Here is a 26,834-nt window from a genome sequence, read left to right as displayed (position 1 = left end):
TAATGGACCCTAATTTGAGGCCCATCGTCACCCCTGCTTGCAGGAAATGCAGGAAACGACCCACTTGAAATTCCTCCGTTGGGGCCTTCCTGGCCTCACACCAAGCCACATATTTCCGCCAAATGCGGTGATAGTGGGTTGCAGTCACATCCTTCCTGGCCTTGATCAGGGTAGGAATGACTTCCTCCGGAATACCTTTTTCCTTCAGGATCCGGCGTTCAACCGCCATGCCGTCAAACGCAGCCGCGGTAAGTCTTGGAACAGGCAGGGCCCCTGCTGCAGCAGGTCCCGCCTTAGCGGTAGAGGCCATGGGTCCTCTGAGAGCATCTCTTGAAGTTCCGGGTACCAAGTTCTTCTTGGCCAATCCGGAACCACAAGTATAGTTCTCACTCTTACCCTTCGTATTATTCTCAGCACCTTGGGAATAAGAGGCAGAAGGGGAAACACGTAAACCGACTGGTACACCCACGGTGTCACTAGAGCGTCCACAGCTATCGCCTGAGGTTCCCTTGACCTGGCGCAATATCTTTTTAGCTTTTTGTTGAGGCGGGACGCCATCATATCCACCTGTGGTCTTTCCCAACGGTTTACAATCAATCGGAAGACTTCTGGATGAAGCCCCCACTCTCCCGGGTGAAGGTCGTGTCTGCTGAGGAAGTCTGCTTCCCAGTTGTCCACACCCGGAATGAACACTGCTGACAGTGCTAGCACGTGATTTTCCGCCCATCGGAGAATCCTTGTGGCTTCTGCCATTGCCCTCCTGCTTCTTGTGCCGCCCTGTCTGTTTACATGGGCGACCGCCGTGATGTTGTCTGATTGGATCAGAACCAGTTTGTTTTGAAGCAGGGGACTTGCTTGGCATACGGCATTGTAAATGGCTCTTAGCTCCAGGATATTTATGTGTAGTGAAATCTCCTGATTTGACCACAGCCCTTGGAAATTTCTTCCCTGTGTGACTGCTCCCCAGCCCCGAAGGCTGGCATCCGTGGTCACCAGGACCCAGTCCTGTATTCCGAATCTGCGGCCCTCTAGTAGATTAGCCCTCTGCAGCCACCACAGTAGTGACACCCTGGTCCTTGCCGACAGGGTTATCCGCTGCTGCATCTGGAGATGCGACCCGGACCATTGGTCAAACAGGTCCCACTGGAAAATCCTTGCGTGGAACCTTCCGAATGGAATTGCTTCGTACGAAGCTACCATTTTTCCCAGGACTCGCGTGCATTGATGTACCGACACCTGTCCCGGTTTTAGGAGGTTTCTGACTAGAGATGACAACTCCTCGGCTTTTTCCACTGGAAGAAACACTTTTTTCTGGTCTGTGTCCAGAATCATTCCCAGGAACAGAAGACGTGTCGTCGGGACCAGCTGTGACTTTGGGATATTGAGAATCCAGCCGTGCTGCTGCAGCACTTTCCGAGAAAGTGCTACCCCCACTAACAACTGTTCCTTGGACCTCGCCTTTATCAGGAGATCGTCCAAGTACGGGATAATTAAAACCCCCTTCTTCCGAAGGAGTATCATCATTTCGGCCATTACCTTGGTAAAGACCCTCGGTGCCGTGGATAACCCAAACGGCAGCATCTGGAACTGATAGTGACAGTCCTGTACCACAAACCTGAGGTACTCCTGTTGAGGAGGGTAAATGGGGACATGCAGGTAGGCATCCTTGATGTCCAGGGAGACCATGTAATCCCCCTCGTCCAGGCTCGCAATAACCGCCCTGAGCGATTCCATCTTGAACTTGAATCTTTTGATATATGTGTTCAAGGATTTTAAATTTAAGATGGGTCTCACCGAACCGTCCGGTTTCGGTACCACAAACATAGTGGAATAGTAACCCTTTCCTTGTTAAAGGAGGGGTACCTTGACAATCACTTGCTGTGAATACAGTTTTTGGATAGCCACCAACACTGCCTCCCTGGCAGAGGGAGTTGCTGGTAAGGCAGATTTTAGGAAACGGCGGGGGGGAGACGCCTCGAATTCCAGCCTGTACCCCTGAGATACTACTTGAAGGATCCAGGGATCCATCTGTGAAAGAGCCCACTGTGCGCTGAAATTTCTGAGACGGGCCCCCACCGTACCCGGGTCCGCCTGTGAAGCCCCAGCATCATGCTGTGGACTTACCGGACGCGGGGGAGGACTTCTGCTCTTGGGAACTGGCTGTATGCTGCAGTTTTTTCCCTCTACCTTTGCCTCTCGGCAGAAAGGATGCGCCTCTAGCCCTCTTGTTTTTATGGGGCCGAAAGGACTGTACTTGATAATACGGTGCTTTCTTTTGCTGTGGGGTAGCCTGTGGCAAAAATGTCGATTTCCCAGCCGTAGCTGTGGAAACGAGATCTGAAAGACCATCCCCAAATAGTTCCACCCCCTTATAAGGCAAAACTTCCATGTGCCCTTTTGAATCGGCATCACCTGACCACTGCCGAGTCCATAACCCCCTTCTGGCGGCAATGGACATTGCGCTTATTTTTGATGCCAGCCGGCAAATATCCCTCTGTGCATCACGCATGTTTAAGACAGCGTCTTTTATATGCTCTATTGTCAGCAAAATATTGTCCCTATCCAGAGTATCAATATTATCCGACAGGGAATCTGACCACGCAGCAGCAGCACTGCACATCCATGCCGATGCAATCGCTGGTCGCAATATAATGCCCGTGTGTGTATATATAGCTTTTAGGGTAGCCTCCTGCTTTCTCTCAGCAGGTTCCTTTAGGGCGGCCGTATCCGGAGACGGTAGTGCCACCTTTTTTGATAAACGTGTAAGCGCTTTATCTACCCTAGGGGGTGTTTCCCAACGTGACCTATCCTCTGGCGGGAAAGGGTACGCTGCCAATAACCGTTTAGAAATTATCAATTTCTTATCGGGGGAAGTCCACGCTTCCTCACACACCTCATTTAATTCCTCAGATGCAGGAAAAACTACTGGTAGTTTTTTCTCACCAAACATAATGCCCTTTTTTGTGGTACCTGGGGTACTATCAGAAATGTGTAATACATTTTTCATTGCCTCAATCATGTAACGGGTGGCCCTATTGGAAGGTACACTAGTCTCATCGTCGTCGACACTGGAGTCGGTATCCGTGTCAACATCTGTGTCTGCCATCTGAGGTAGCGGGCGTTTTAAAGCCCCTGATGACATTTGAGACGCTTGGACAGGCACAAGCTGAGTAGCCGGCTGTCCTATGTCGTCAAACCTTTTATGTAAGGAGCTGACACTGTCACGTAATTCCTTCCATAAGTCCATCCACACAGGTGTCGACCCCGCAGGGGGTGACATCACATTCACAGGCATTTGCTCTGCCTCCACATCATTATCCTCATCATACATGTCGACACAGCAGTACCGACACACAGCACACACACAGGGAATGCTCTGACAGAGGACAGGACCCCACAAAGCCCTTTGGGGAGACAGAGGGAGAGTATGCCAGCACACACCAGAGCGCTATATAACACAGGGATATCACTATACAGAGTGTTTTCCCCTATGGCTGCTTGTATTATAAATACTGCGCCTAAATTTATTGCCCCCCCTCTCTTTTTTACCCTTTCTGTAGTGAAGGACTGCAGGGGAGAGCCAGGGAGCGATCCTTCCAGCGGAGCTGTGAGGAAAAATGGCGCCAGTGTGCTGAGGAAGATGGCTCCGCCCCTTTTTCGGCGGGCTTTCTCCCGCTGTTTGTGTAAATCTGGCAGGGGTAATTTACACAAATATAACCTCTAGGGCTATATATGGTGTCAGTTTTGCCAGCCAAGGTGTTAATATTGCTGCTCAGGGCGCCCCCCCCCCCCCCCAGCGCCCTGCACCCATCAGTGACCGGAGTGTGTGGTGTGCATGAGGAGCAATGGCGCACAGCTGCAGTGCTGTGCGCTACCTTGGAGAAGACAGAAGTCTTCAGCCGCCGATTTTCCGGACACTTCTTGCTTCTGGCTCTGTAAGGGGGACGGCGGCGCGGCTCCGGGACCGGACGACGAGGTCGGGTCCTGTGTGCGATCCCTCTGGAGCTAATGGTGTCCAGTAGCCTAAGAAGCCCAAGCTACCACCAGTTAGGTAGGTTCGCTTCTTCTCCCCTTAGTCCCTCGTTTGCAGTGAGCCTGTTGCCAGCAGGTCTCACTGTAAAATAAAAAACCTAAAATATACTTTCTTTCTAGGAGCTCAGGAGAGCCTCCTAGTGTGCATCCAGCTCGGCCGGGCACAGAAATCTAACTGAGGTCTGGAGGAGGGTCATAGGGGGAGGAGCCAGTGCACACCAGATAGTCCTGAATCTTTCTTTAATTGTGCCCAGTCTCCTGCGGAGCCGTCTATTCCCCATGGTCCTTAAGGAGTCCCCAGCATCCACTAGGACGTCAGAGAAATATGGTGAAAAGAATAGATGACATTTCAAGAAGCCTTCCAGTACATAACATGGGAGCATATCTCCCAGTAATCCGGATTCAATAATGGAAATATTAGGCCACTCCCAACACAATTCACCCAATCACAAAATACTCAAATGTGTAGACCACATCCCTCATCAACAGACAACTGGCCCCGTCCAGTGAAATCCAGGACGGTTGGGAGTATACTGCATGTTTAATGGGCCCTACACACTCGGCGACTGGCTGCCGAGCTGCCTGACGGCCAATACGAACGGCGGGCGACCCGGCGGCAGGGGAGTGAAGTTTCCCTCGTCACCCAGCTCCATAGCCCTGCATGCTAACATGGACGAGATTGTCCATATTGGACTGCAGGTATGAACGAGCCGGCACCAACGATGAACGAGCGCGGGGCCGCGCATAGTTCATCTTTGGTAAATACACACTGAAAGATATGAACGATATCTCGTTCGTTAATGAACGAGATCATTCATATCTTTCAGTGAAATCTTTAAGTGTGTAGGGCCCTTAAAAAAGCAGTGAACAGGTAATTCTGCAGTTGGTTTAATTTAACATAAAATGAATGAGAAAATGCTAATATGGTGCTTTAAATACATCCATGTGGTTCTGTGTAGGAATGACACATCAACTTAAGTCATTAACTTTTACAAGAACACTCGGCTTTCTTCGTTATGTATCCACTGGACCACAGACAGCAAACATATTTTCCTTATGGTAAAAGTAGTGGCTTGTGACTCATAACATTCATTTCTTTGCAACTGTTGACAACTGCATATAGCATACATACTAAGACAACTCATTCCTCATTTATTATCCCAGTTTAATAAGTCTTACAGTTCCAAATATCTGACCATTTAAACAAGACATATTCTTATACTTAAATATATTTCAATGTGCAATCATAAAAAAATCCTAATAAATATAGCATGCAAATGGACTGTGCTTAAAATGAATATTAACAACCCCCTTTAAATGCCTCTTTGACCTCCCCAAATGTCATTACACATTCCCTTAAGCCTCTTAAATATCCATTACATCCCAAACATGTCTTTGGACCCCCCACTTATATGCCTATCAGATCCCCCACCTGCCATTTAAATGTCATTCAGATCCCCCACATGCCCTCAGACATCTTCATATGCTTTTTTATGCCCATCAGACTTGCCACTTATGATCCTCACTCCTCCCCATGTCCCCATTATAATGCTGATCAAAGCTTGCATTTAACAAGGCATCAAATCTACTTTACTTTGCCCACATACACTTAACGGTTTTTGCAGCTATATCAGGCTTTTTCCAGTCCACATTAAAATGTATTCAACATCCAAAGAAACTGCTGGTCTGTATCTACCTATTACTACATCATCCTCAAGCTTGTGCTCTGCTTGGCAGAGCAGGAAAGCTTCTATTATCTGCACCTTAAGATGCAGAACTCCATGTCCCAGCACCAAATCATTCAATTTCTGCAGTCTAGTGCAAACATCATGATACCTGGATCCAATAGCGCTTAAGTAATGAACAAGGCTTACTACAGCCTATTTTACCCTCTCTGCATAAAGGGCCCTACACCAGGGGTGGCCAACCAGTCAGTGGCAAAGAGCCAGAAAAGATCTGTAGTCAAGGGTAAGAGCCCTATCATGCGCACGCCGAAGGCGCGCGTGCAAAAATGAGGGCGTGGCATAGTTGTCACAAAGGCACACCCCATTTTTATGCGCACACCTTTCCGTTTGACGTTTGTAGGAGTATGACCTTGTGTCATAACCCCATTTTTAGTCATGTTGTGCAGTGCCACATACAAATAAAGACCCAGTACAGTGCCACATACATATAAAAACACCAAAAAATGGGTGCCCCCACAGTGCCAAATACATATATGCCCCCACAGTGCCAGATACATATATGTCCCCACAGTGTCAGATACAGTACATATATTGCTCCACAGTGCCAGATACATATATTCCTCCAAAGTGCCAGATACATATATGCCCCCACAGTGCCAGATACATATATGTCCTCATAGTGCCAGATATGCCCCCACTGCCAGATACACATCTCCCCAGTGCCAGATATGCCCCCAGTGTAAGATACACATCTCCCCAGTGCCAGATATGCCCCCAGTGTAAGATACACATATCCCCCCAGTGCCAGATATGCCCCCAGTGCCAGATACACATGTCCCCCCAGTGCCAGATATGCCCCCAGTGCCAGATACACATCTCCCCAGTGCCAGATATGCCGGCAGTGTAAGATACACATGTCCCCCCAGTGCCAGATATGCCCCCAGTGCCAGATACACATCTCCCCAGTGCCAGATATGCCCCCAGTGTAAGATACACATCTCCCCAGTGCCAGATATGCCCCCAGTGCCAGATACACATGTCCCCCCAGTGCCAAATATACCCCCACTGTCAGATACACGTCCCCCCAGTGCCAAATACACATGTTCCCCCAGTGCCAGATATGCCCGCAGTGCCAAATATGCCCCCACTGTCAGCTACACGTCTCCCCAGTGCCAGTTATGCCCCCACTGCCAGCTATATGTCTCCCCAGTGCCAGATATGACCCCAGAGCCAGATACAGATCCCTCCCAGTGCCAGATATGCCCCCAGTGCCAGAAACACATGTCCCCCCAGTGTCAGATATGCCCCCAGTGACAGATATGCCCCCAGTGCTAGAAACACGTGTCCCCCCAGTGCCAGATATGCCACCAGTGCCAGAAACACATGTCCCCCCAGTGCAAGATACACGTCCCCCCAGTGACAGATATGCCCCCAGTGTAAGATACACATGTCCCCACACTGCGCCCCCCTAAGTGCTGCTCACCGCCGTGCTGCAGCTCTGCTCAGTCTGCTGCTTGTTAGGGGAGGAGAGCGCAGCGTGCGCCACTCCTGCACCTCAGTCTCCACTCTCCGGTGGCGATGATTCTCTCTAATTAGGCGCTGGTCCGTGAGCCAATCAGAGTTCACGGACTGGCAGCTAAGACTCCTCATTGGCTGCCGGTCTGCTAGCTCTGATTGGCTCACGGGCCGGGCACTGCAGACTAGGGCAGCGGGAGGCGCCGCAGGAGCTTACGAGACGCATGCGGAGATAGAAAGTGACGCATGTGGCTCGAGAGCCGCGGGTTAGCCACCGCTGCCCTACACACTGGCTGATAGAACTAAACGATATGAACGTTCTCGTTCATTAATGAACGAGAACTCGTTCATATCGTTCAGTGTGGAGGCAGCAACGATGAACGATGCACGACCCCGCGCTCGTTCATCGTTGGTGCCCCGTCACTTGTGCATGCAGGCCAATATGGACGATCTCGTCCATATTTGCATGCACTGCTATGGAGCCGGGTGACGGGGGAGTAAAGAAACTTCACTCCCCCATCACTGCCCCCCCGCCGCCGGGTCACCCATCAGGCAGCCTGGCGGTGGGTCGCCCAGTCTGTAGGTCCCATAAGACTACATATGGTACTTCTAATACCAGCAAACTCATGTCTACTAGGAGTTCCTCTAGCTTCTATTGTCTAGACCAGTGGTTCTCATACTGTGTGCTGTGGCACCCTGGGTTGCCTCGGGGTACATGCAGGGGTGCCCTGGGTTGGTGGTCCAGGACCAATTAAAATTATTTATGGACAATATAATAGACAAAGCCAGTGCTTGTGGCATCCAATCATACATTATGTGGACAAACAGAAGTGAATTCTGTCTCTTACCACATAACTGAACCTAAGTATGACATACAGATGGAATCGCGCTCATCTAATGCGGCTACATCGCAAAAATGTGCACTTCCGGCACGGCTAGGCAATCTGGTGCCTAGCTTGCGCTATGGGAGTGCACAGAAACGCTTCCATGGCAGTGAATCGTCCCCATTACGTGCTCGTCCCAGATGCTGCGATAGGCAGGACACATTGGGCGTGCAGCGGCGCAGACGGAGCCACGATTAGCGTAGCTCCATCTGTATAAACACAATTTACTTAATTTAATATTTATTTATTTTTATAAAAATCTTTTGGTCTAGGGGTGTCGTGAAACAAATTCTGACACTCTAGGGTGCAGTGACCGAAAAAAGTTTGGGAACCACTGGTCTAGACTGTATAGCTCTCACGATCGGGGCGTTTTCAAACCTCTATCATGTCTCTACCTCCACTGACAACTTCATACAAATCTGTCCTGCTTTCTGTTGTATATTAGTATTTATCTGAATTCACATTCTGATTGTTTTGCACTTTGTTTCACCTTACAAGCACTGATATTGAATCTTGGCTCATTACTACATCAGAATAAAAACAAATCTGAAATGATAACGGGGGAGTGAAGTGAAAATGTACAATTTGTCACCAAACATCGTCCAAAACCTCCCATCTCTGTAAATCATAAGCGCAGTGACTACCTTTGGTAAACATCTATGCTCTCCCAAAATCTGCAAATCATCTGCTCTTCACATACAATTGCATTTTTGCAGCCTCAAGCATTTGGGTTTTTCTTTTCATGGCACAAACAACAGAGTTTGATTCAGGACAGACCCATATTACATTCCTGCAAAGCGAGCGGCAGACACCTACAGCCGCAATACCGTTATTAAACTCATCTTAAAATCCATCTAACAACTATATAGCGGAATATCTCTGTTGCATCATATGATCTGCGCTGTACTTAACTAGACGCTATAAAACAAAATTACACAACATGCTAACAAATAAAACCAATGGAATGGAAATAAACTGTGGCAGTTAAAATGTTACGGCTTCTAGATTCATTTACCAAGTATGTTTAAAAGGACAGTACTTGCAAAATCAATTTCAAATTTCCTAAGTCTCAAACTGAAAGGAAGTAGAGGAAGTTAATGTTTACACACTGGGGAAAAATGCACTGAGGCACAATTACTTTCCCTGATGATCTTGGTCTAAAATAAAATAAATAAATGATTATGATCGGGTTACCTTTGCTTTCAATACACGTGGTTAAATGTGAAAATAATAAAGTAGCATGTTTTGCCAGTTCTTAAATTGTAGTAAAACGTTTACTCAAATCCGCTGTAAAGAATTGTTCCAGGAAGGGTGATACAGTAACATCATAGACCAGTGGTTCTCAAACTGTGTGCCTGGGCACCCTGGGGTGCCTCGAGACACTTGCAGGGGTGCCTTGGATTGGTGGTCCAAGACCAATTCAAATTATTTATGGTCAATGTAACTGGCAAAACCAATGCTGGTGGCTGCCAGTCATAAATTATGTGGACAAACAGAAGCAAATCTTGTCCCTCACCACACAATTGAACCTAAGGATGACCTACATTATAAACACAATTTACTTAATTTAATATATCTTTCTAAATTTCTCAATAAGAAACTTTCGGGCAAAAAAACGTTTGGGAAGCACTGTCATAGAGCAATCTGACCGCATTAGAGATTACCATTCTTGTGCGCCAAGTCTCTAGAATACTGCATGTCCAGATAGACCAGATGCTTTTGCTTCCAAACTGGAAAGCTCCAGTCATATGGTTCAAAGTAGCAGATCTTCTGGGGCACCATTAATGCAGTCAAATGCTGACGGTGCACACAGTCTTAGGGGTATATGTATCAAACCTTGGAGAAAGTACCAACCAATCAGCTTCTGACACCTTACAGGCGGGATGGGTATAGGTGACCAGCGCTTGGGATCCCGCAGGTCACTACATCCCCTTACAGGCAGTGTTTGAAAAAAACAACAGAAGCCGATTGTTTGGTACTTTACCTCTCGTTACTTTATCTCTCTCGGAAATTTGATACATCTCCCCTTGATAAAATGTTGTTTGGTATAAGAAACGCCTTGGGCTTATACAGTACATTCAGTAATGGGTCTAACATGCCAGCTTTAATGTACTGTACCCGCAATACTTTTTATGTGCTTTACTGTATAGTGAATAGGGGACTATAGTTATGAGGGGATCGGTATGTGATCCCGCCAGCCGGGATGCCGAACGTCAGTATACCGACACCGGCATCCCAGGTGCTAGAGGATTGTGTAAGCTTCCGATTTACCTTCCCTCTATCTTATCTACTATTCTTCCTAAACCTGGCCAGAACTATTCATAGCAAATAGCTCACCCCCTTAAACAACTGAATCATGATATTATGAATACTCAATAAGATTAACAAGAGACAGCTTTGTAAGAAAATCAAAGGTCTATAAAAATCAAGTAAATTCATTCCATTTACACAGAATGGAGAGCACTACGAGAAGACTATCTAGCACCCTCATAGAAAAATGTAGAAATTCACAAGAATATTTTATACATCTAATATTACATCACAAAAGGTTAGATTGGTGCAGGAAAGAGTCATGAAATACACTGAGCAGGACCCCACTCTAAATATGACTTTGGACGAATCATTGCGACTTTGGACAAATCATTTTATAAACCATGAAGATAGAAGAATCGCTGCTACAGATGTGTCCTCATCTAGCCTCAATATGCCACGTAACGTGAGATTCCTGACGAGTGAGTCGTCAGATCCCGTGCAACTCTGCTAGGACCAGACGTCTTTATTTCGCTGAAAATACGTCTTAGACACAACGCAATACGGCTAGGACGCTCCAGGAAACTGTGCCGATTAATTTGATATGCAACCCTTGTATCTCTGTGTGCGACTGAGTCTGTATACGGAGAACAATGGAATATTTCTTGGAGAAAAGTTGCTGCATCATAGTACTTCATATACAGAATTTACAGACTCAGTCGCACACAGATATACTGAATACAAGTGTTGCATACCAAATTAATCAGCACAGTCTCCTGGTGCGTCCTAGTCACACATTCTGCAAAAAAAGGTGGAAAAAAGCCAGATGCTAGCAGAGTGACAAGGAACCTGACACTCCGAGAGGGTCTATTTGGGGTGACTGCAACAATGATGTACTATATAACAGATTATATAAAAACATAAAAATCAACTCTGAGGCAGCAAAGAAAGTCAGCTGTTCTCCTATCATTGGACTAAATTCTGTGTCTAACTTTAAAAAGTGATCTACTGTATCTGCCATGCTGTCATCAGCACTAGATGCTAAATGTTTCTTTGATTTGGATGATGTACAGTTGTGTTTTTACTTAGCTTTGCTCTCAGCTTGTTACATATTGAATAGAGTGGCACTAGGTGGTATGCTCCGCTAAGGACAGCATCTCATGCTAAGGTATTTTGCATAGTGTTGCAAATATTTGCAACAAAATAGCAAAAGATATCAGCAAATACCAATATTTGTCCTTTGTTTATTGTTATCCGTCACATATGTCCTTATGTCATAGTATTATACAGTATGACAGTAGTTCCCAAACCCAAACTGGGTGCCTTGGGGCACTTGCAGGGGTGCCCTGGGTTGGTGACCAATTTTAAATTATTTATGGTCAATGTCATAGGCAAACCCAGTGCTTGTGGCTGCCAATCATTATATATGTGGACAAACAGAAGTGAATCATGTCCCTCACCACATAACATCGCCTAAGGATGAAGTATAAACACAATTTACTCAATTTAATATGTTTTTATGAATTTCGCCATAAGAAAGTTTTGTCCTAGGGGCTCCTTGACAAAAATTCGGATACTTTGGGACGCTGTGTTTTAAAAAAGTTTGGGAACCACTGGTGTACATTCAGACGCATTGTTAGTCTTATGGATAGACAGCGATGTTAACTGGTCATAATTCTCTTCTTTTTTGATAATTTTCTGTGAATATTAATAAACAGGAATATTTAGACAGGGCTTTTAGATTACAAGTTGCACATTGGCTGCCATGCGGATACACTACACATGGCAATTGGGAGAATGGGCGCCACTATATCAATCACCATGGTGTGAGATAAAAGGATTTTTGGCGTGATTTCAGTAAAAAATCAAAAAGGACACACACTGTATGTATTTAACATTACTATACACACAGGTTATAGGAGAAGTACAATCTGCGCCAACCGGAAGCACGGAGGGTGTGGCCCGCATGGGGTCTGGGTCTGTAGAGAGTGCTGTGTGAGCAGGGCCCCTCTATGTGTTCGGCCTCAGCAGAACATGACCTATCCACTTACCTGGAACTCGATATACACTGACATCACTTTTCAGCTGCCTGGACAAGCAGTGGTCAATGAAGATTGGACACACTGTACTTGCTTTGAATATCCTCCAAGGCTCAGAGGCCTAAGGACATCAGTGAGCAGTTCACTCACCGCGGATGGGTTACATGGAAACAATAAGCAAGGAACCTCTTGCTATCAAATAGTTGTGGGTGATGGAGGTATGTAAAAGAATTTCCTAAGACCGGAGTTTTCATTTAATAAGAAAATAATGTTCTTAATTTTATTATTTTTCTGCCAGATGGGTCTGTAAGACATCATAGCACTTCTTGCCAAAAACATCGGAAGTTAGATAAGTGAAAATCTGCTATGGATGTTTACCACAAATCCAACACGCAAAATGGAAACACGGAGTTCCTAAACAACATGTTACTATCTCGAATGACATGAATAAGTTGAAAGCAGTTTTTTTTTAAATATCTACCTTTTCAAACAATTTGGAAGACATACAGCAATGTCCCTTTTAGCAAGAGCGCAGAGGAAACAATGAACAACAACCATCCAGAGCACACAGTCTTCAGAATAGATTAGATCATTTAAACCAGAATCAAAGCTGTGGTCTAATTATAGAGGAATACTTCTATGCAAATTGGATACAAGAAAACGTGCACTGTTTTAACTAGTTATGTGCTACAATGTAACTACAAAATTTTGTCACTAAGTAAAAAGTAAAAAATTATGTAACTGCACGGAAAACTAAAGTTTGGGCGGAGTGTAATCAGCTAATATGTAATATGAAAATGTATCTGAGATCAATGTACCCTTCACCAACAGATATAATGGTATAGTTCCATGTCATACTCATATTACATATACACATATCTACAGTGTGTGTGTGTGTGTGTGTGTGTGTGTGTGTGTGTATGTGTGTGTATTTATATATATATATAGAGAGAGAGAGAGAGAGAGAGAGAGAGAGAAATAGATAGAGAACTAGATTCAATTACTGATGAATTCAATGCTACAGCATTGATAACTACAGCAGCAATCAGGGTTGTATCTAGAAGTCCTGGCATCCCTGGCAAAGTAAGGGAGTGTCACCCCCCCCCCCCCCCCCCCCCCCCACATTATTTGAAAGAGGGAAGACTTGTGTGCTGGAAAATTCTAATTCCTCCACACAGTAGTGTACCTTACACATCTGCCACGGAGTAGTAGTGCCACTCACACATTATGCCCACAGTAGTAATGCCACTCATACATTATGCCCACACATTAGTAATGCCCCTTACACATTATGCCACACAGCAGTTGTGCCCCTTACACGTTATGCCACATAGTAGTGCCCCTTACTCAATATGCCACACAATAGTAGTGCTCCTTATACATTATGCACACACAGAATTAGTTTCCTGACACTGGGTGAAAGTGCTGCTCATATAGTTATTATGATTACCAAGTAGTATTCATTTTTTGTATTATTTTGAGAGGATTTACCCTTTCATATTAGACCCATATTAGTTGATGGAGGTGTCAAAAGCCAGCTAATGAGAAGTTGTCTTGTTGACATCATCAGAGCTTGCAACGATGCAATCTGCACTGTTTCTGTATTATACAAACTGCACTCATACGTCAATGCTAGAGATTGCATGAAGTTATCAAAATGTTTCCTGGTCCCATCGCTGTGGATATCTGTGGTTTTTACACTGCACGAAGGAGTCAAGTTCACCTGCCACCTACACAAAGTATAGGCATCCTTTAACAGAATGTCACTTTGGAATGAAACACAGCAATGTTTGTTTATTATCTCGGGACAAATCATTATTCCAATGTAAATCACAATATTTAAGAATATATCTATTTTTTTGCTGTGACTTACTGCACGTCACATCATGTAGTAAAATAAAACTCATTTTTGAAAACACACCCTAAAAGAAAAGAGAAAAGTCCAAGAGAGGAGATATCCACATTTGTATACAGCTCAATATAAATACTAACCTTTTCACTTGATTGTCTTCGTTTTTTAAATTGAATAAAGTCTGTTTCCACCTTTTCTGCCAGCTCCAGTTTTCTTTTGTTGCGCTTAAATGCAGCTAGACTTAGTTCTGCAGAAATAAAAATACACCTATATGTTTATATGGTTCTCATCAAATTGCTGTGTAGAAAAAAATAAAAATATGAAAACTACATGAACACCTACAGATATGTCCTCCGACATCCTTGCTGCAGTCACGGTAAACAACACTTCTAGTCACACCATGCGGTGACGTACTCTGTAGTGCAGAGCGTCTTTATGTGCGAGTTTTTCCATTTAAATGTGTCTAAGTCGCATAGCAATGCAAATATGACGCACATGCAGCGTATGCTGATTAAAATGATCTGCGGCATGCCCATATTTTGTGTGTGACTGCGGCTGTATCTGCATACGAAATGCTACATTACAGTGTTTTCCTGGAAATCACTAATGCAGCATTTCGTATGAAGATACAGCTGCAGTTGCATACAGAATATAGGCATGCTACATATCAATTTAATCAGCATAAGCTGCTTGTATGCCCTAGTTGCGGAGCGATGCGAATAAGACGCATTTTTAGCAAAAATAGACACCCAACAGTAACAGAGCAGCCGGGTGACTCACGCCAGGCATCTCTTGCTGAGGCAAGATGTATGGGTTCACCTCTGTATAACAATATAATACGCACTTAGAACCTTTGAAGCTAGCACACGTTAGGTCAGCACTGTCTTTTATCCTTTTTTTTTTTTAATACAGTTCCTCGAACACACATGACTGCCTCATTGGCGTTAAACTATTTTAATATGTTGTTTCACAAAAATGCAGGAATTTTCAATACAGTATATTATTCAATAAAAATTACGAGGAGCTCATATATGTTTCTTTATTATAATAAAAAAGATAAATGGATCTTGGTCTAGTCAGTAAGGGCACATACTGTAAGGGCAGGTTCTCACTGTTAATGATTGTAGATAAGAATGAACTCAGACGTTATTGAAATTACCCGATGTTGCATTTAAACAGAATCATCACTAAAGTCATAATGCAGACACAGATAAAATGCTTTAAACTGCAATACAATCTTGTTGGCATAAAGCTACCAGGATTGTGTTTTCGACAATGCGATTGTCAACAAGATGACTGGGCATCAATGTAAACATGTGGGATGTAGCTATGTGACTGGCAGTCACAATACCGGCACTTACATCCCGCCCCTTCACAATCCCAACAGTCGCCATGCTGACTGACAGGGACTATTCCCACTCATGGGTGTCCACGACACCCATAGAGTGGGAATAGTACCTATGGCAAGCGCTAGGGGTTTGTTGCGCTCGCCCCTCCACCGGGCATCTAAATGCCGGGATCCCGGCGTTGGTATGGTGACCGGCGGTCACATGATACCTGTCGAAGTCGAAAATATTATAGTCACATGCATCACGTGCAAACACCACACAAAGTGGCCTCTGAGCGGGTGCTTGTTTTGCCGTGCGTGCGCATACTCGCATGTTGCGTATATTGTCCCACGAGGTCCTGCGTATTAGCGCGTGGTATGAGTAAATACGGTAGCATACGCATTCGCATGGAAAAGCCACAAAGACATATCTGATATTTAATCCACATAGTGCATAATTTACACATAGCCTACATGCACCACACCAGTGAGTTATATTTGCTTCAAAGGTATAACAACAGAGGGATTCAACTTTACAGGATATGAGGGGACAGAATTAGGTTAGGAGGTGGTGTTTGCTATCCAGTTGTACAGTATTTCAAGGGCAATATTCCGATGGCAGTTTGCAGAAAGTAGCATGCCCCTGCGCAGGAATATATTATTAATATCACACTATATGTACTGTACTCTTGATATTCGGCAGGAACCCAGTGGAAGACATCTGCAAGTGCACCTGAACTAAGCATCGCCCACCTGTTCAAACCGACCTATGACCCCTAATGTACTTTAAATGACCAGCTCTTTGACCTATGAAAGAAGAGATTACAGTTTCCTTTGTTTCATGCTTTGGACCATTGTATAAAACCAAGCCTCCGGGCTGGCCTCAGTCTATTCTCTGAAGGTCATCTATCCAGATTGACTGAGGACCGGAACCGGGTTGCGCAGGCGAACAAACGTATGTATCCATTGATTGTAGCCTTTTCTCATGTGTTATTGTATTTCTGTTGTACCCCCTTTTGAGTAAATATTTGTTGCTGGGTTGGACCACAACATTACATAACAAATGGTGTCGCATTGCTTTCCTGTTAGGGGTTATAAAGTATATTCCGCCGCACGTGTAGCTACTTTGTGCTTACAGCGCGACGGTGTGCTTACGCAACGTGTACGCATTTCATAGGGGTTTCACACACACGCTTAGAGGGTTGCAGCAGCCTAAACATTTCTGTATTTACTTTTTCTTCCTGTAAGTTAATTGAACTTAACATACCAACCCGAACATGTCTGTGTAGCTTTGGCGCGTTATTAGAATTTATTTATATAATGCCAGTTTACCGTTTTTCAACTTGCTTTATAATAGTGTACCAGTTCTGAAAACCTAACACCATGGGTGAACATCTAATTGTGATGTAAAGTTATTAACATACACTACACTGGTGAGAATAATCAGCTATATAAATCGTTCCCCTCCTTATTTCTGTGATAAACGCCTTAGGTATTATTTAAATTAGCTGATGGACTTCTTTCATTAACTATCATCGACAGGGTCAGTGTTCCTGTAAGGCTTTTTCAGCGGGGAGCGCATTCCATCCATTTTTAAAATGACAAAATGCCCCCAGTCCTTATCGTGGTGCCCCGCTAAAGCAGCCTGCCCTTTGCAGTCCCCACACCCACTGTCCGGGCATGTGCTTTGTCTTCAGTGAGTGCAGAAGTACATTTCCCTGACATCACCCTGCCCACTGAGTGAACACTAAGGGTCATTTTTATTCAAAGGAAGTTGTGTCCTACAGTAGTCACCTATCTGTTCCATCTTTCACTGATGTGAGAGGGACATTAGATATTATACACTAATCTACTTTCCTAAACTCCCATGTCAGCGTACATAACGAGGGTTATTTACCCCTCCTGCAGAGGTCAGGAACAGAAGGAAGACACACTTGTAGGGAACATGGGGCCACACCTCCCACTTTCCTGCATCTTCTGGATGTCCCCAATTTATGTTTTTAGTATCTGGCCATTTCATCATTAAGGGCCAAATGTGGCCGCCCGATACTTAACCACTTGACTGGCATGGTGGCATCAGATGTGACCACACCAGCAAGTGCTTTATCTGACCTGGTGGCGCAGAATGCGACCAGTCAGATAAACAATGTGTGCAGCCGCAGGGTAGGGAAACTTTCCACAGCTGCAGCTCTCAGAGGGACTGGAAGGTCCCTCTGCCTCCCTGCACCCTACCCAGCAGTTGAAGACAACAGCAGCCACTGGGAAGGTGTTAATTAAACCTCCCCCCCAAGCCACCCCTGTGTACCTGGTGGCTGTCTCGGCTTCTAAAATAAAAGCCGCGATAGTAGCAATGTTTTTGATGGTCGCAATGTTCCGATGGTGACGGCCAATGTGCCGATGTTTGGGGGAGAAGCCTTTTCTTAATTTTTTTCAAATATAAAAAAATTATTATTATTATCCTCTACTGAAATAATTTTGGGATTCGGTTAAATACATGTTCATCACCTAATTGTCATTTAAAAAAAAAAAAACAATTTCGGAGCTTTTTTTGGGGGGGGGGGGGGAAATGTCAGTTAATCGGTTAAACTCCAACAATTGAAAGCTTTTGGAGTTTACCTGCGGGAATCTACACCATATCTTAAGATGGTGTGGATTTCTGAAGCCCCACTCCTTCCTATAGAAAGAAGTTCTAGATTACGGTAATACGATGCCTCTGCCCCTGCGGCAGCGTGCTCAAGTGAACTCAGGCCATGACTGCACACTGAGCACACCCGGCAGTGGTAAATATCACTACTAACTCAGTGCTAGGGATCATGGGGGTAACAGACTTTCATATTAGCTGTCCACACACCTAAGCAATGCTAAATTTCTCCAGTAGTTAAGTATTCACCACTGCAACTCCGGAAGCCACATTCTGAACAGGACCCATCATTTCAAAACACTGTAACCAATTTCCTCTTAGACCTACGCCTCACCTTTTCTCTGAATACTACCTTTCACTTCCACCTACAAGCGGTTACCAATGTATGTTTTTTATTGCATCCAATCACTCTCGCCAGCCTTCTAATCATTACATGATCTACTGGAAACCTATTAGCGCCACTCCACTGTGACCCACAACCACACTTTGACTGAGCTCTGACATAAATTTGCAAGTTTGTAAGCTAGCTAACGAGCAAGGCTCTCCTAACTTATTGTTGTCATACCTGTATTAATATTTACTACATTGTATGACCTTCTTTTATGCATGTTTTTCCCCATTAACGAAAAAGCTCAGCCCTGAGGCACCTAACAAATCAATGACTACAAATAATAACATTAATAATTACTACTAGTAGTAACAATGATGATGATGATGATGATAATAATGCACAATGATGCTTGTGTGCATGAGCCCTAAGGTTTCCCCAAGTTGACCACCAAATGTTACCTAGTGAAGAAATATACATATGACTCTCTCTCAAGTGCACATTTTTTACTGGCCTTGTAATTAACCTTTGTAAACTACACTACGCATTTCGCCAACTCAATTTGAAGCACAAAAACTATTCTCACTTCACTGATTTTGGCAATAAATACAATAGAGAATGGTGGTAGAGAAAAAAATCACCCGTTAGTAAGCTGCAGTTGAATTCATTTCTACAGTACCTTGAAGATGAAATACTATTATTGGGAGAATACGGATTACTGATTTAATAATAAACATTGCTTCATTTCACCACAATACTATTAGATGATGTAGGATGGTAATCATGTAAGGTTTTCTAATTGAATTCCATGCACAGAATGTTCAATAAATATTTAACAATTATATACTGCAACAGGAAATTAACAGTTCTCACTGTCTTCAGCATTAGGAGGGACAGAGACAAAACAAAACTTGAAGAGACCACATATGAAAGCAAAATGTAACAAATATCACTCTGGTTGCCAGACATCTATCTAGATTGTGCTACACAATGCAAAGAACAACATGATCTGAGATAATCATTTTCAACTGTCTAAATATAAATAGACAACACATGAAGTCATTTTAAATCATGTGTTAACGTTTACAAAGGACAAAACTATACATAAATATGTGTGATACAAAAAAGTTACAGGATTTTATTAAAACAGTTAGATTTTTTTTAAAGCAGTTTTATTTAATGTTAGTATACAGATAAATCCTCATACATTTTTGCTGCAGTCACGCCAAACAGCTCTTCTTTTCACGCCAGGTCGCGTGAGAATCTTGTAGCATCAGGCGTATTTTTTTGCTTTTGTTTTGCTAAAAATGCATTTTAGTCGCAATGCACGAGGAGACTGTGCTGCTTAATCTGATATATGACACGTGCATATCGGTGTGTGACCGAGTTTCTGAATCTGTATACGAAGTGCTACAATGCATAATGCAGCAGCGCAGCTTTTATCCTCTGTTCTGGTCCGCTCCATATACAGACTCACAAACAATATACAGAGTCACACACAATATACATTATATATCAAATTAATCAGCACAGTCTCCTCGTGCATCCTAGACGCATTTTGTTGTGACTAAGGCAAATTTTCGGCTCCGAAAAACTCATGACGTTAGCAAAGTTGCACAGGATATGGCGGATTACTCACACCAGGCATCGCGCGCTGCATGGCGTACTGAAGTTAGATGTATGAGGGGGTGGTCTTCAGTATGCCGACTGTTGGGATCCCGGCGCACAGTATACCGGCGCCAGAATCTCGACAGCCGACATACGGACACTTTTTCTCCCTCGTGGGGGTCCACGACCCCCCTGGAGGGAGAATAAAATACCGTGGTGCGTGCCCGCAAGGGGCTCATTTGCGCTCGCCACGCTGTCGGTATGCCGGCGGTCGGGCTCCCGGCGCCGGTATGCTGGTCGCCGGGAGCCCGGCCGCCGGCATACCATACTACACCCGTATGAGGACACATCTGTATATACACACAATCAAGTATGAAAGGCCAACTGCCCTAACGTCCTTCAGTGTGCAATCAACATGCGTATATTTTTCAATATTAATACAGATATATGTATACAAGACAAATACCAACAACACTTTGATCATTTGTAGGTGCTGATTGCGATTACAAAGGAATTTTGCAATTATGATTACAAAGGTATGGAAAACGACCAGAAAAACTGGTTCTATCGTTGATTTAAGTAAATTAATTCAATGCACATGTAAGAAATCTTAAAAGAATGAATCTAAAAGATGAATAGAGGTGCTACACAGATTTATCACATCATTGAGTAAACATACTTTGTATGGAACGGCATTCATGGCCTAAGTAAAGCGCACATTTATTCTACATTCAACTTTCCATAAAAAAAAAAAAAAAGATTAGGCACAATCCACTACTCCATTTGTGTTAGGTTAGATAGTATATAGAGAACTGAGCATTGATTGTATGTCTCGTGTGCTTGTTGATTCTGAGACCAATTATCCATGATACAAGTAATAATGCATTCATTTTTCTTTTAGTTCCCCGTACTTGCACACTAAGGGCGAAATGTATCAACCTTACAGAGGTAAAGTGGAGAAATTGCCCATAACAACCAATCAGCTAGTAACTGTCTGCTGTTAACGCGGGTGGTAACTCACATCATGGCACTAGTTTTCTCAGATTTCTGATCGCACCTCAAGAGGGTGAGAGCAGAAATCCACGGCTAATTGAATAGCTCCAGGCGCTGATGCCCAGCGCATTTCAAAAGCACATTTAATTGAATTCCCCCCCCCCTTAAGACATAACAGGTGGCTGTAACCGGTAGATCACACAGTGAATTGTTATTGGCATGTAAAGGATCTTGTTTTTTATGATTTAGACAAAAAAAAATATTCAGGAGGCTCTTGGAGGCAAATGAAACCTTGCCAATTCTGTAGCTTAATCACCTTAAGAAATATTCACACGTACTGTACATGCAATGATGCTAGTCTCTGACTAAACATATACAACATCAACCTATGGGTGCTGCTTTGCGGCAGGTATTGCAAGCATCCGCTGTAGTCCCTCCTTCTTAAATCCTGAGATTGTTAATATTTGTGGGTACCCACCGAAAACACCTGCAAATATAATTTTAATAAACATGCCCACTGAACTTTCAAGGGCTTTAACAACACAAAAGTGCACATTGCAATGTTAAAAGAATACTTGCATAATTTTCACTCTTCATGAAAGATGCTAATTAAAACAAATAAGCCAACGACTGAAAACAATATATGTGTGAGTGAGCCTTCAGGGGTTAATCATCTGCACAGCAAGAAACATTTTTTTGTCAAAGTAACGGCCAGAATTTTTTTTTCCATTCACCTATATAGTTACAGCACTTCGATTACTACCTATGTAGCGTTGTGTAAGTGGTTCTTAGAATTTAAGATACATCTTTTCACAATTAGCATTCTACCTCCAGGCTTGAAGGAGAAAAAGAAATAAATAAAAGCACATTCAGATGACATCGTACACACAACAAAAATAAACTACACTGTAAAAAAAATAGAGCTCATCTCCGAGTGCATACCAAGACGCTTGGTTCCAAATCTGCTACCGTCTACAGGACCTACAACATACCGGAATATTTTACATCCCAAGGAAGAGGCTCCAGTGTACATGTGTTGCGCATTTCTATCTATTGAGCTGGCAGGCATTCCATGCACTTAAACACAGATTTCATGCCTATATTCTGAGTGAAGCTAGACAGTCTGTGGTATAGACATACTTGATCTCTGGTCCCCCCTTCAACCTACACTCTGATTACATAACAGCTATGACCACCATTTTTGGATTTTAAGCATATGGAAACTGTAATGTGTTTGTTTTGTTAATAGTAGAACATGCATAGAACAGTAGTATTACATTTACTGTACTAAAGAATACAAAATTCTTGAGAAAAGGTGGAAGGTATACTGTTTTCTATCCACTTTTCAAATAAGCAGATCACCCTTAATCTATTCCATAATGCAATGCTTTCGATTACAGCATATATGGAACGGCTAAAAGAAAAAATGACTTGCTAAGGAGGAGATGCATCAAGCCTTGGAGAAGTTGCCCAACCAATCAGCTTCTGTCATTTATCTAGCACAATTAACATATGATTGGTTGCTTTGGGCAACTGTGCCTCTTTATCTCTCTCAAATGCTTGATACATCCTGTCCTAAGGGGGGATTTAAATATTTCTTTCCCCGCGGCTGCCTCTAGATGGCGCCCGATGAAGCTATTCAAATGTAGGCCCATTCCGCCGCAAGTGCCACGGGAGGACACATTTCTTCTCGATGTCTCCTGAGGTGGTGATAAGACATGTGCAAAAAGTCAGTGGCTTGGGCACCCTAACCAGGACTTTAGACAGGTTTAGTCGCATAGTGCAATAATTAATGGGCTGCTCCGTCAGGCGCCCATTAATTATTGTGGTGCCCAAAATAATAAGAATTTACTCACCGGTAATTCTGTTTCTCGTAGTCCGTAGTGGATGCTGGGAACTCCGTAAGGACCATGGGGAATAGCGGGCTCCGAAGGAGGCTGGGCACTTTAGAAAGATCTTAGACTACCTGGTGTGCACTGGCTCCTCCCACTATGACCCTCCTCCAAGCCTCAGTTAGGTACTGTGCCCGGACGAGCGTACACAATAAGGAAGGATTTTGAATCCCGGGTAAGACTCATACCAGCCACACCAATCACACCGAACAACTCGTGATATGAAACACAGTTAACAGTATGAAACGATAGAGCCTCTCAACAGATGGCTCAACAATAACCCGATTTAGTTAACAATAACTATGTACAAGTATTGCAGATAGACCGCACTTGGGATGGGCGCCCAGCATCCACTACGGACTACGAGAAACAGAATTACCGGTGAGTAAATTCTTATTTTCTCTAACGTCCTAGTGGATGCTGGGAACTCCGTAAGGACCATGGGGATTATACCAAAGCTCCCAAACGGGCGGGAGAGTGCGGATGACTCTGCAGCACCGAATGAGAGAACTCCAGGTCCTCCTCAGCCAGGGTATCAAATTTATAGAATTTTGCAAACGTGTTTGCCCCTGACCAAGTAGCTGCTCGGCAAAGTTGTAAAGCCGAGACCCCTCGGGCAGCCGCCCAAGATGAGCCCACCTTCCTTGTGGAATGGGCATTGACAGATTTAGGCTGTGGCAGGCCTGCCACAGTATGTGCAAGCTGAATTGTACTACAAATCCAACGAGCAATAGTCTGCTTAGAAGCAGGAGCACCCAGCTAGTTGGGTGCATATAAGATAAACAGCGAGTCAGATTTTCTGACTCCAGCCGTCCTGGAAACATATATTTTCAGGGCCCTGACAACGTCTAGCAACTTGGAGTCCTCCAAATCCTTAGTAGCCGCAGGCACCACAATAGGCTGGTTCAGGTGAAACGCTGACACCACCTTAGGGAGAAACTGGGGACGAGTCCTCAATTCTGCCCTATCCATATGAAAAATCAGATAAGGGCTTTTACATGATAAAGCCGCCAATTCTGACACTCGCCTGGCTGATGCCAGGGCCAATAACATGACCACTTTCCACGTGAGATATTTCAGATCCACGGTTTTTAGTGGCTCAAACCAATGTGATTTCAAGAAATTCAACATCACGTTGAGATCCCACGGTGCCACAGGAGGCACAAATGGGGGCTGAATATGCAGCACTCCTTTCACAAATGTCTGAACTTCAGGTACTGAAGCTAGTTCCTTTTGAAAGAAAATCGACAGAGCCGAGATCTGTACTTTAATGGAGCCTAGTTTTAGGCCCATATTCACTCCTGCTTGCAGGAAATGCAGAAATCGACCCAGTTGAAATTCCTCTGTTGGGGCCTTTTTGGCCTCGCACCATGCAACATATTTCCGCCATATGCGGTGATAATGTTTTGCCGTAACATCTTTCCTGGCTTTAATAAGCGTAGGAATGACTTCCTCCGGAATGCCCTTTTCCTTCAGGATCCGGCGTTCAACCGCCATGCCGTCAAACGCAGCCGCGGTAAGTCTTGGAACAGACAGGGGCCCTGCTGTAGCAGGTCCTGTCTGAGCGGCAGGGACCAAGGGTCCTCTGAGATCATCTCTTGAAGTTCCGGGTACCACGCTCTTCTTGGCCAATCCGGAACCACGAGAATTGTGTTTACTCCTCGCTTTCTTATTATTCTCAGTACCTTTGGTATGAGAGGTAGAGGAGGGAACACATACACTGACCGGTACACCCACGGTGTCACTAGGGCGTCCACCGCTATCGCCTGAGGGTCTCTTGACCTGGCGCAATACTTCTCTAGTTTTTTGTTTATGCGGGACGCCATCATGTCCACCTGTGGACGACCCCATTGATTTACAATCATTTGGAAGACTTCTGGATGAAGTCCCCACTCTCCCGGGTGGAGGTCGTGCCTGCTGAGAAAGTCTGCTTCCCAGTTGTCCACTCCCGGGATGAACACTGCTGACAGTGCTAGTACATGATTCTCCGCCCATCGGAGAATTTTTGTGGCTTCTGCCATCGCCGTCCTGCTTCTTGTGCCGCCCTGTCGATTCACATGGGCGACTGCCGTGATGTTGTCTGACTGGATCAGCACCGGCTGGTGTAGGAGCAGGGATTTTGCTTGACTTAAGGCATTGTAAATGGCCCTTAGTTCCAGAATATTTATGTGAAGGGCAGTCTCCTGACTTGACCATAGTCCCTGGAAATTTCTTCCCTTTGTGACTGCCCCCCAGCCTCGTAGGCTGGCATCCGTTGTCACCAGGACCCAGTCCTGTATGCCGAATCTGCGGCCCTCCAGAAGATGAGCACTGTTCAGCCACCACAGAAGAGACACCCTGGTTCGTGGAGACAGGGTTATTAAACGATGCATCTGAAGATGCGATCCGGACCACTTGTCCAACAGGTTCCACTGAAAGATTCTGGCATGGAACCTGCCGAATGGAATTGCTTCGTAAGAAGCTACCATCTTTCCCAGGACCCGCGTGCAGTGATGCACCGATACCTGTTTTGGTTTTAGGAGGTCTCTGACTAGAGAAGACAACTCCCTGGCTTTCTCCTCCGGGAGAAACACTTTTTTCTGGGCCGTGTCCAGAATCATTCCCAGGAACATTAGACGTGTCGTGGGGACCAGCTGTGACTTTGGGATATTCAGAATCCAACCGTGCTGGCTCAGCACTTCCTGAGATAGTGCTACTCCCACTAACAACTGTTCCTTGGATCGTGCCTTTATTAGGAGATCGTCCAAGTACGGGATAATTAAAACTCCCTTTTTTCGAAGGAGTATCATCATTTCCGCCATAACCTTGGTAAATACCCTCGGTGCCGTGGAGAGTCCAAACGGCAGCGTCTGGAATTGGTAATGGCAATCCTGTACCACAAATCTGAGGTACTCCTGGTGAGAATTGTAAATGGGGACATGCAGGTAAGCATCCTTGATGTCCAGGGATACCATGTAATCCCCCTCGTCCAGGCTTGCAATAACCGCCCTGAGCGATTCCATCTTGAACTTGAATTTTTTTATGTATGTGTTCAAGGACTTCAAATTTAGAATGGGTCTCACCGAACCGTCCGGTTTCGGTACCACAAATAGTGTGGAATAGTAACCCCGGCCTTGTTGAAGTAGGGGTACCTTGATTATCACCTGCTGGGAATACAGCTTGTGAATTGCCGCTAGCACTGCCTCCCTGTCTGAGGGAGCAATCGGCAAGGCGGATTTTAGGAAACGGCGGGGTGGAATCGCCTCGAATTCCAGCCTGTATCCCTGAGATACTATTTGAAGGATCCAGGGATCCACCTGTGAGCGAACCCACTGATCGCTGAAATTCCTGAGGCGGGCCCCCACCGTACCTGGCTCCGCTTGTGAAGCCCCACCGTCATGCGGCGGACTTGGAAGAGGAAGCGGGGGAGGACTTTTGTTCCTGGGAACCTGCTGTTTGCTGCAGCCTTTTTCCCCTGCCTCTGCCTCTAGACAGAAAAGACCCTCCTTTTCCCCGCTTGTTTTTCTGGGATCGAAAGGACTGAACCTGATAAAATGGCGCCTTCTTAGGCTGTGAGGGGACATGGGGTAAAAATGCTGACTTCCCAGACGTTGCTGTGGAAACTAGGTCGGAGAGACCATCCCCAAATAATTCCTCCCCTTTATAAGGCAAAACTTCCATGTGCCTTTTGGAATCTGCATCTCCAGTCCACTGGCGAGTCCATAAGCATCTCCTAGCAGAGATAGATAGTGCACTTACTTTAGATGCCAGCCGGCAGATTTCCCTCTGTGCATCTCTCATGTATAAGA

The 26,834-nt window shown here is 44.7% G+C and overlaps 1 protein-coding gene across 2 annotated transcripts in view; it reads right to left on the bottom strand.

The window, feature by feature from the left end:
* TASP1 (taspase 1) overlaps nucleotides 1-26,834 on the bottom strand; it is a 547,122-nt gene that overhangs the window by 379,723 nt on the left and 140,565 nt on the right. For both annotated transcript variants that reach the window (XM_063918540.1, XM_063918539.1), the window contains exon 9: nucleotides 14,398-14,504. In XM_063918540.1, the coding sequence (XP_063774610.1) occupies nucleotides 14,398-14,504 (107 nt within the window). The remainder of the gene's footprint in view (nucleotides 1-14,397; nucleotides 14,505-26,834) is intronic.

The sequence above is a fragment of the Pseudophryne corroboree genome, chromosome 4 (assembly GCF_028390025.1).
Source record: "Pseudophryne corroboree isolate aPseCor3 chromosome 4, aPseCor3.hap2, whole genome shotgun sequence".
Taxonomy (NCBI): domain Eukaryota; kingdom Metazoa; phylum Chordata; class Amphibia; order Anura; family Myobatrachidae; genus Pseudophryne; species Pseudophryne corroboree.
The sequence above is the reverse complement of the archived record's forward strand: the minus strand, read 5'-3'. Positions and strand labels throughout refer to the sequence as shown.